The 11,756-nt window shown below is 45.8% G+C and overlaps 1 protein-coding gene across 1 annotated transcript; it reads right to left on the bottom strand.

The window, feature by feature from the left end:
- Nucleotides 1–282: 282 nt before the first annotated feature.
- Nucleotides 283–10,698, bottom strand: dph5 (diphthamide biosynthesis 5). The gene is made up of 7 exons (XM_064333260.1): nt 10,297–10,698; nt 8,934–9,058; nt 7,083–7,191; nt 4,436–4,556; nt 2,929–2,968; nt 1,406–1,509; nt 283–948 (listed from the first exon to the last, which is right to left on the bottom strand). The coding sequence occupies exons 1-7, from the start codon at nt 10,429–10,431 to the stop codon at nt 713–715; spliced, it is 870 nt and encodes a 289-aa protein (XP_064189330.1). The 5' UTR covers nt 10,432–10,698; the 3' UTR covers nt 283–712.
- Nucleotides 10,699–11,756: the final 1,058 nt, after the last annotated feature.

Genomic DNA, 11,756 nt, shown 5'->3' with positions numbered 1-11,756 from the left:
ATATACTGTACTGTGGCCCGCAGCTGCTCGTTAATCGAAGACTGTGCACTTTCGGTGACATTCCATCGCGGCAGCACAGTGGTGTTCGACCAAATTCGGCTATAAAGAGTAACATCCAGCTATAAACCCGTTCCACATGTGGGAGGAATGCTACAGGAAACCAGCTGCAGTAAAAATGGGGTCTGATTTATATTAATGATAAAACGGCTCATCTATAAAACATAGAAAGCCCTGTTCTGAGTTGACAACGATGTATCGTTTGACAATGCACGAGAAAACAGACCGCGCACATATGTTTATTAAAACAACGTATATATGTATCAAATTAAAACTACGCAGCATTTATAATATTTGGAAATTGGACAATTTTAGGGTTAAAATGGGTTCATTTTCCAAGGTCAGCGTTCATTTTTCCAATTCAACCCAGATGAAGTAGGCCTGACATTTCTCCATGTCATTTTTTCATCTTTCATTCATCTCGGACTGTTGTTACTTTCTGACACGACATTAATGATTCCTATACGCGAGGCTAATTAACCAGTTCAGCTGCAAGATGATTAGTGAGGCTTTGGCAGCCATGCCGCCATGCCCTGCCCTGGTTTGTTTGATGAAAAATAACACTTAGGCAATTTCTGTTTCATACATCCTAACCCCATTCGATTGATGATTCACCATTTTATTTTATGATCTTGTTCCCACCATTTTGTCTGAGTCAGGAGGTGTACGTGGAGCTATCCAGGGTCTTCAGGCCCTGTAAAGTGGCGGGCTCCACGGCAGAGAGCCGGAGCATGTCCAGCTCCAGCGGGTGCAGGTGTCCCGTCACAATCAGCGAGTGCAGGGGTCCGCCCAGGTCACAGGACGCCAGCTGGCGCAGCGACCCCGCCCTGATGGCCTGGTCCTCTGCCCCAACCCTCGCCAACCCCACGCAGATTGTGTCCTCCGTGAAGCCTACGGGACAGTCAGGAGAACAGCGGACTGAATATCTCAGCAGTGGTTTATAATCAGGCCCTTTAGCCATGTTTCTCAATCCTGGGACTGGACACTGTATGAATCAATGAATCAGGTTTGACTGCTGTTGACAAAATACCCATTTGAATTCAAAACTTTCTCAACAATTACTTGGAAATACTTTGGAGAAACAAGACAAATGCAAGGGGCTATCAGATGTAATCTATATGTTATTAAACTAGCAATTTGATACCTAGTTAAGTTTAAGAGGAAATGGCTGACCATTTGTTAATTGGTAAAGCACATCCCCAGAATTAGGGTGAATTTATCCTGTCTCGCTATGTTAACCTGGTCAGGCTCACAGTAACATAAGTTTGCTCAACAAGCTCAACAAGAGAGGCTACAGCTAAGCCAAGCTAGCCCTCAGCCACATGCAGAGAGGAACTGCTTTACTCACCCAGGTCCTCCTTCCTCTCCCTGCGGTTCTGCACGATCTCTAAGAGCTGCTCGGCCGCCTGGCTCACGCTCATGTACCTGGGGGGCTCGTAGATCTTACGGCCTCTGCGGAGAGGAGAGGAGAGGAGGGGTGGGACTGAGCATGTGCAGTGATTTTCATTAGACACTGTAACAGTTAAGCTCACAATACTAGCTGTAGATGCAGTGCTCATGCTATCGGTTTTAGCTCCTCCAGGTCTTACCACTCTCACCTTCCATCAACCTCTTTATGGAGGTCACAGGCTCAAATCAGGCTGAACACAGCCCTAGTACTCTTGACCAAGAGAAATCTCTAGCTGTATAAAGACATGCAGCTAAATTTGCCTCCAGATCTATGCTGGCCAGAATATAGGCACATGCTAATATGCAAATATTGTTATTACGATCAATCAGGGTGGAGGAGTTTCAATGGGCAGAGCCATCTCAAACCACGTATTCAGTCTGATATCGACCGTCTCTGTTTCACTTTTTCACTCTGTTCACTCTCTCTGCCCTTACGTGTCCTGTGTAGATGGGTCACTGAGTTGACCAGGCCTCCTTCTGCCTCCTTCTCTAGCCACCCCGCACCCCTCAGCCCCAGGCCTCCGCGTAGTGGGGGTGCACCCTTTTATTCTGCCTGTGACCTCTCCACGTCTTCCTGAGTGGTGAACAGCTCTGCCCATTAATTACTGTTCAGCAGCTATACAAACAGCTGAAGAAACCCATCTCCAGTTCCCTGTCCATTAAACACACTGCTGGCCTCTGCTAAGAGGAAGATATTTCCGCACAAGAAGTGTTCTGGAAAACTACTGGAAAGAGATTGGATTTTTTTTCTCTCTCACGGAAACATGATCATTGCACAGAAATGAAATTTTAACCAAAATCACGCAACATACGTTTATACCGTTTCCTTAAAATAACATGACTTACACATTACATCTGGAAGAAATTGCCCCTTTTCACTCTATACGAAAAATATGCTTTGGTTAACCCCCCTTCCTCGTATACATGACTTAATACTAAACTCCATTTGCTCTTTTTATGAACTGACTGGGTGTGCTCCGGTTGACAAAATGACTATACCACCTTGAGAAACCAGTATACAGTCCAGTGTAAATGGATAAACTGCATCCATTACTATACTGTAAAATGAATTCCCCAAAATGAGCATATCTGTTGAAGGCTATGGCGTCAAACAAATTGAGAGTTTGCATTTAGTTACAAACTTTCTCTTGAAAAACGCTCAGCCAGTAAACATGCAGAAGGGTTTCAGAAATTCCCTGGATCCTTCCCAAAGTCCACAGTGATAACAGCTCTTTAGTCCAAGCCAAACAAACCGCCCCAGCATCTCCTCGCTCACTGACGTGGATCTGCTCCAGGCACGTATACGAAGGCATGCAAAGTGAACGTCTGCAAAAAACCTCAAACTACTCTCATTTTTGTGACTGACAAGATATAAATCAGGAGCCCGATTCTTGGCACAGGGAGAAAGTGAGAGGGACTTACCTCAGTAAATTCTCCATGGACTGCTCTTTGACTTTAATATCTGGAAAACAGTAGCTGTTTTAGAGTGGTGCGCTAAATGTTTTGGCACTTTTTCTTGACTACTTCCCCCTCAGGCCATCCATGACTAAGGAGTTCTTTGAACACCTAACTGAACTTTTTTTTTTTTTTTTTACCCCAGAGTGCGGACAGAGGTTCTCTTCACAGTGTTTACACCCTGTTACTGGCACTCAATATCCAACTGCTGGGCGTGATGCTGCAGCACACACCCACCCAAATATTAATCTTCCATTTTAATAATTACTTAATAATTCAATAATTTCAATTACTGTACACCTTTGTGCCACCATACCTAAAGTCAGACACGGAAAGCTACAGGACCCACAGTGATAATTACTACACAAACACTGTTTAAGAAAAACAAAAATCATTAGAAAGTGACCTCCTCATTGTTAATGCATTTCTGGCGTCTCTGTCATGCAGATGAGCAGTCCTCACGTTGCCAGGTGAACCGGTGATTTACAAACCAATCAGCACGGCGCGCGCGGCGTCAGAGGGGAGGAGCCGAGCCGAGCGTGTTTGCTTTTTTCGTCTCCGGCGGGCATTGTCTCCGGTGCGCGCCGCGGCTGGAGGGGCGGGGAGGAGGCGCAGCTGACCCCGGGGCTGGCCGCGGCTCGCTAATGAGATCAATAAACGCGGCGCTCCCCCGCACGCCCCCTCCCCAGCTGAGGACGCACCTGGGGCTGCACCGGGACGCTCGGGGGGGGGTTCGCCCTTCAGCCCGTCCTCATTATTCCAAACTACAGGCCCGCCGTCACTGGGGAGCCCCGCCCGAGGTCCAGAGGGCAGAGCCTGCTCTTGTGCGGGGGGGGGGGGGGGGGGGTTAAAAGAACCTCAACCCGAGCAGATAAAAGTAAATTATGAGCATTCAGCCATCTGTCTCTCTCCTGTACATACGGGCCCCCTGTCCAGCGCAGAAACACTCTCAGCGCCTTCTTTGTGGATGAAACACACTCTCAGCGCCTCCTTTGTGGACGCAAGCGAGGGCTTTTTGATACGCAGCTGCGGGAGCCCGCGGTGGGGACGGCTCGTTTCGCCGCTCCGTGGTAACGGCGGTAACCGGGGTCCGGGCCGGGTCCCCCCGGGGGCTCCGTACGCGTCTCCGCGTCTGATTGATGGCGCTCGCCGTCACGGTTACATGCGCACCGCCGGGGGCAATCTGTCATGTCACAGGCCCCGGGTTCGTCCCACCTGGAGCTGTGAGCTCACGCGCGCAGGCCGAGCGGAACGCAGCGGGATAACGAGGGATCCAGAGACCCAATCCATCACAGGAGCGCTGACGCACAATCTGCTTTCACCTCAAATATCTACGGTCCACTACGCGTCATTAGGACAAAGTGCTAGCGCAGCGGGTGACCATATGTTGACAGTACTGTACTATGCTAACAGACGCTCAAAGTGTCACGAGACAAGGAAGAGTTAATTTGTCAGAGGAAGAAAGTACACTTACCCAGCAGACAAAGTGTGTGCAACCCATTCTCCCGGTTTCTGTGGATTTTGTCATAAAAGCTTTCCGGTCTCCAGGTGTCTGTCCAGAACACAATGGAAACAGTTTCTCCGAAGTTATACAGCTGGAAAAAATCCAAATGGCCCTTTGTTAATTGATTAATTAATAAAAAAATAAATCCAACAAACGGTTTTGTAATACTAATGACTGTGGTTGTTCACTGTTAGATGCCAACATCCGTGTTTTGCAGAGAGTCGTGTTCCCAAGATTTCAAAGACAGATTCCCAGGACTTGGCATGTCAACCCGAAACCTGGGAAATGTCACATGCACCAGGAGGGTGCCATTTTAACCTTATCACTCACTACTACATTACATTACAGCGTGAAGTGACACGAATCCCAACACAATCAGATATGAGAACAGACTGAAATGAGGGGCTTTATGGTCTCTCTGAAGAGAGCAGGCCTCGGGTAGGAAGCGTTTTGTAATCTCTGTTGTTATAACCCCTTCCTCCAGAGGTGACAGAGGCCTGTGGGGTTGGATGTGGAAGTCCAGAGCACAGCGTGCACGTGGTGAAGGCCCATCATGTTAAGAGCAGAAACGTACAGAGAAACTCATCTAGACCAGGCTGCTCCACGCTCCTTATGCAGTAAGTACCGCCCATTACTCACTGCTGTCAAATGCACTCCAAGGATTTCCAAATGGTCTGGGGCTGTTTTTCATGGTTAGTTCCAGTGAAGGCAAATATTAATGCTACAGCATACAATCACATTCTTGATGATTCTGTGCTACCCCAACAGTTGGGGGGAAGGCCCTTTCCTGTTTCAGCATGACAATGCCCCCAGACACACAGCGAGGTCCATATAGAAATAGTTTTGTCGAGAACAATTGGAAAGCCAACTGTTAGCCAGGCCTAATCACCCAATCAGTGCCTGACCTCACTAATGGTCTTCTGGCTGAATGGAAGCAAATCCTTGCACCAATGCTCCAACATCTAGTATAAAGCCTTCACAGAAGAGTGGAGGTTGTTATAGCAGCAAAGGGTGGACCAACGCCATAATAATGCTCAATTGTGGATGAGATGTTGGATGTCAGGTGTCCTCATACTTTTGGCCATGTAGTGTGTGTCTAAAAGCACACAAAGGAATTAAGTGTGGAAACTCTGCACAAGAATGTTCGTTGTTTGCTGAATTGTTTCCTTTCCTCAAGCGCTACTTCTGTATCTGTAGAAGGTTGGGGTGTGTGTGCGTGCACGTGTGCATGTTTGTGTGTGTGTGTGTGTGTGTGTGTGTGTGTGTGAGTGAGTAAGTGTGTGTGTGTGTGTGAGCAGTACTCTATCATCTTATAGAATGCCAGCACAAAGCGCCCCAGACAAGGTGCTTCCTGTTATTCACTGCGAGTTACTCGGCACTGGAGCTGCACTGCAGTGGCATTCTGGCCAGCCTGCCAGAGAACATGTGCCTGGATCACACACAGCACAGCACAGCACATGACACATGACACATCTGAGCCGCTTCCAAGACCTCTCCATTACAGCACTGCCAGGCCAGCCTCTTTCATCGCTAATGAAACTGAAGTCGTGGATGCTCTGATCGATCAAATGGCAGGAAAGATGGAGAGATGAAAAGGATAACTGGGGGACATGGGGACACACACCCACTCAGACACACACGGTTTATTTCCTGTCTGAATAAGGCAGACGTACAGACAGACCGGACGACGCTCACTCAGGCGCACACAAGCTTGACCTGGCCCAGCCCCTTCGCGTACGGCGAGCCCTTAATTGGAGCGGTGAAGCCCAGCTCCTCCGTGCCCCCCTCGCTCATGGCCCTTTGTGCACGACCGGGGGGGGGGGGGGGCCGATCGCGGGCCAATTAGCGCGTCCGAGGAGCGGCGGCGGTAACGGCAGGGCCCGGTTGCGCCGAACCCCTCGGTAATCCGCCGTGTAAAAAAAGGCCAGCTGCGCTCTGCCGGCGGCCCGACGGCGGGCCTCCGACGCTGGGGAGCGCGGGACCAGCTGGGCCGGGCCCCAGCGGCGACAAAGCCTGCGCTGACAGCTCAATTCACGGCGCCTTTATTAACGCGCGGGACCGCGCACTGGGAGCCCCAGCGCTCACGGGCTCATTCCTCACCCCCTACTTTTCACTCAGCGTAGCGGCACAATGGCCGCTGTCACTGGGGGACTGATGACGGACAGCGGCGCTCGGACACACACTGACGGTGTGACACATCTATTTAGGGCTTCAAACGGCAAAACATACAAGAAAAGAATAATAATCTATTGCGTTGATGTGGCTCCTCCCATCTCAGATGCCCAAAGCACTTTAGCAAGGACTTCAGGTAATGGTCTATTCCTGCTAATACTGGAAGTGCCCACGGGCAAATCACCTCAGAATCTTGATTTGATGTTTAATTTGAAAGGTGGCATGTACTGCAACACAGTGGCCCAGGCCAGTATCATTGCACTGGGCCACTGTTTTTTCTTACTGGTCTCAAGGGCAAACCAGGCCCTATAGGCCCACAAACAGCATTTCTCCCATTCAAATACTAACCAAGCCCAGCTGGCCGTCAGACAGGAGAAAATGACGGGGTGCAAAGGCTGCTGGCTCACAGATACAGTAAAAGACACAGATGGAGACGGAGCCCTACCTGGAGCCCACAGCATCCAACTGCATTCATGATGGAGGCATTGTGGATGACCCGGTATTCTATCCCAGCATTCACTGCTCTCAGGACCAGGTCGCTGTGGGTGGTGGCTCTTAAATATACACAACAAATGAAATCCCATTGGCGAATGAACACTGACACTGAATGTACATAACACAACGCAATACATGGTAATTGCAAATGCAGGCCTTTTAAATAGAAGAAGAGATACGTCTATTATTCCATCCGTTGACCGATTCATTAGTTTGAAAAAGTGTCTGAGGTGGAAGTGCATATCACATGGTCAGTAAAAAACGGCCGCTTGCACGGCTATCGATTTACACGCGTACGTTACAGTCTGAAATGGAAGGAGAGCCAGGCCAGGGCCCAGAAATGTCATCCTTGGCCTCGCAGCATGTCATTATAGCGTACCGAAACCCAAGCAGCGCCCCGAGCGCGGGGGCGACCGTGACGGGAAAAGGAACGCCCCGGGCACGCCGCTCACTCATGTGGGCTTTCGGTGGTTTTGGGACGGAACAAAAAAAACCTGCTGAGCTCAGCGCTCCGTCGCTCCTCGCCGTGACTCTCGCATCGAGCTCGCATTCAAGTGGTTCTAGCAGATGGGAGCAGTGGCAAACTCTTTCCAGAGGCCTTTCCAGGGCGTTCGCGGCGCGGCGGCGGGCGAGCCGCGTACGCGTCTGCCGGGGACCGGCTGCAGCTGGGTCTGAGGCGAAGGTGCCGCGAAATCGCCACGTTGAGCCGTGCGGCATTCTTCTCTGTGACCTCCAGCCCGAGATTTCTGCCGTTTTAAACTGTTCCCACTTAAGCCCGTACAGATGGGGTGTAATGATAAGGGCCATTCGCAAAGCCTTTACCCTTTACACCCTACACAGTAAAAGCACCCACTAAACACATGGGCAGGACATGTGTTTGTGATATAGCGCTAGATAAAACTGAAATAGCATGGGCGTCTTCACTAGGAGAATCGCATCTTCCCGCTCAAACCCATGATACCGCTGCCTCTGTTATTTTAAGGACATATGTATTTCTGTTTGCAATGTGTACAGAATGCATTTAATTTAACTGTTTAATTGATTGTGTCAACTGCATGATGTTAACAATAGGTTAAGATCGAACACTTTGCATTAATTTAAGTATTAGTATTATTAGTACTAACTACTATAACACTGCTGTGTTGCGTGTGATGTGGTAGTAGCTGAGGACTAAAAGTTTCGGTGCATGGTGGGATGCTACTGTTGCATGCTGCTGGTGACTAACAGCATTTAAGCACTTCCTCATTAGTTAGCTGAGAAGATAAATACAAATAATTCGCACATTTAGTGAAACTGGAAAAAGTTAAGTCAATTATTTATTATTCATCAATTGTTTAGCCGAAATGTTAAACAATGACCACTTTTAATTTAAAAGTTATGATTAAATTGTAAATTAAATTGACAGTTTTTTGACAATGCACTGAACTTTGAAATGAGCACAAGGACCCATTTAATTTGAAAAATAGTCATATACAGAAATAGTACTTTTTAGTACAATAGTACAATTATAGTAGTAGAATTTAGCCAGGAGCCTTTAAAAACAATCCTTTAAGCCTTTTTGGCTATGCTTACTGACCCTCTGAGTTTCCTGACAAAATACTAGGGACCCGCCATGTTTTTTTTCCTGAGCTTCCACAGCCTGCAGATACGCCCCATTTGAGCAGCCACCTGTGTATCGTGGCCATTTAAAACTGAACCGCTGTGCTTCAGTCAAACACTCCTGAACAGTAGAGAAAAACATATGATGGTGGAGGATGTGCAAAATTTGGGACTGGAGACCCTTGCACCTCATGCTCCTTACCCAAATGGGTCGCCCACCACCAGAAATGCGACGTCGCTCACGTCCGCGCCCTTAAGGATCTCCTCGGCTTCCTGCTCCACCATGTCACGATCCGCTAGGATCAGCTCACGTCCGTAGAACTCCTCCTATGGAGGCGATACAGCATCAGTGGATCAAACAGCCGAAGCGTGTGATTTGTTTTGCGGTGATGAATGGAATATAAGGAAGAAAACGGTCATTATTCAAGTCTTCCAAGAAACCACTGAAAGTGGGTAGTAATGTGTCCTCCTTCCAGACAGCAATTAATTGACTTGTTGAATATCAGTACCATAACATTCACATAAGTGAGCACTACACCTGTACACAACGATGGCAGATTCTCCACAAAAAAAGAACTGTGTGGACATTGATTTCCATGCCTGTGTCAGTGATCTATGTCGACAAGGACATTACCAACAAAGTTACACAATATAGCCTACTGGTGGAATAAATAGCTCCAGTTGTAACCAAAGTCTGTGGTGGTGGAATGAGAGAAGAACTATATGTACATTAATTGTGAACAGCCACAGAAAAGCCTGCCTGTTTTCATACAACCAAGAAAGAGTTCACGTTTCTTTTGCCTCATCTTCCTAGCAGGCTGGACAGAACATTTAGTGAGGTATACCCAGATATTCACAGTACGTACTATATATATAGCAATTACTTGGAATCAGTGATCACTGTAGTATCATTCATTAGCATATAACAAAACATTAATCTCTTAACAATTTGGCTCATGTATCTTACCTTACAAAGAAATACACAAATACATTCCCCCTAGCACTGCAGTTTAACACTAGAGAGCTGCAATTCCCAAACAGCCAATTCTGTCAATTTTAACCGAATCAATATATTAAAACAGTATATAACAATAATAATAACAACAATTATTGCGTACCAAGACAGAATTACTTTTATTAGGATGGAAATATCCAGTCAATCAGGGACTAAAATATGGAAAGTTGAGGTGACTGTAGGTCCAAATAAGGAAACTGCGATTACCAGCATCCATTGAACACATGTTTTTTATTCTATTTTAATTCTTCTCCCATGCAAATTAATCTCCCCGTGACATAGGCTAGAAGGCACAATACCTGCAATTAGCCTAATACACAAACATTATGCGCGTCTACTAAAGGTGAATGTTTACCGACTCGTTTGACACGAAAGCCTTAAAACAAATGCTACATTTCAGTGGTTTAGCTGTAAGTCACAGGTTCTCCCCTACGTCGCTAAATGCTTGTAAGACAGTATCGATAAATTACTTTTAAAATTACAATTAAAATGCACAGCTTTCCAGCCATTCTGATTCTGCCAAATATTAGGCTAAAGAGAACCAACCTACCAAAGCCTCTTTTCCAACAGTCAGTATGGATGTGTATGCTTCCAAGTAGACACGACTGCATTGTTTAATGATTTCGAGTCCCTTTACAGTGATGTCTTTGGTATCTCCCAAGCCAAGACCTATGAAGTATAGCATTTTATCAAACTGGAAAATTAGCCAGCACTTCTAGCAACGTAAAGCTGTCACCAGGTAGGCTAATGGCACTCTAGTTTTAGTTTTCACGAGCGCTTTGTGTGGTCTCTAAAAACCAATAATAACACTGTAGAATACATTATGAATTCATTTAGAAATTAAAAATTATTTTCTCCTTATTGAAATTTGTCACCGGTACATGCAGTTCAGAAACACATGCTTGAAATACTCTCTGAAACTCTCTGAAATACGTCTTGCCGCAAAGCAGAGGATTTTACGTCACCGTCGTATTCTTCTTCTGAAGGCAGTAGAGAAGAGGCAGCCGCAACAATTCGAAAGTTTGACTTAAACGCATGGTGCATTTAAATACAGCGTTGACAGTATTTATTTATTTATTTATTTATTTATTTATTTATTTATTGTCGTGTTCTGCGTCCAGACATTTTTTTTCAATGCTTTCAATTGGTTTCTCTACAATCAACCATTATACCCAGTCGGAATTCCCAACCTGAGAATTGAAAGAAAGAACTTCCTTTTAGTCAATGTCAGTGCTGTTCTAGCTTATTTTTTATTTTAACATTTTTTTTCGAAGTGAAAAAAACTATTCTCTACATCCCTTGACAAGGTGTCACATATTTTTGTAGATGGGTTTTGATATGAATGTATTGCGACCAGGAGTAGGAACACTCTATAGGCTACGCACACAATGCGAATCTCCAAGACGATGTGGCTTAACTCTGGCTGCAAGGGCATTAATATAAATACATCTAGACTATTTAAAATTACTGCAGCCTTCTTCTTATTGGTCACTTTTTCTGTTCCTCTATTCTTGGGTCTCTTCATTCTCTTCAAGCTGAACTGTGAAAATTTATTGTGCAGTAATTTGTAATGTGTAAATGTTTTCTCTCCATTTTAGAATATCGGACAATTACATTGCAGTGATTAAAAAGATATATAATAAGCAGTCAAGTAGATGATGTATTAAAGTAGAGAACTAAGTTGAAAAGTAATGTAATCCTCAACTTAAATTTCATATGCTTAAATGCATGTTTTCTTGTATTAGAGTGCTAACGAGTATGCTGGACACACTCATATCACTGCCCCCTGATACACCCTCAGAGCAAAATAGAGTGAATGATGTTACACTGGAAATTGTGTCACATGATTAAAGAAAAACTCTTGTTCTCACAGAATAATTACCACAGGCCTAACAATGAAATTATTCCTTGTGCATTTTTCATGTATATTGTCTTATTCAATTTAGTTCATTCTTTGGATTTAAGACATCTATGACAATGGGAATTCAAAAAAATAGGATTAAGAAAAAG

Source organism: Anguilla rostrata, chromosome 4 (genome assembly GCF_018555375.3).
Source record: "Anguilla rostrata isolate EN2019 chromosome 4, ASM1855537v3, whole genome shotgun sequence".
Lineage (NCBI taxonomy): Eukaryota > Metazoa > Chordata > Actinopteri > Anguilliformes > Anguillidae > Anguilla > Anguilla rostrata.
The sequence above is the reverse complement of the archived record's forward strand: the minus strand, read 5'-3'. Positions and strand labels throughout refer to the sequence as shown.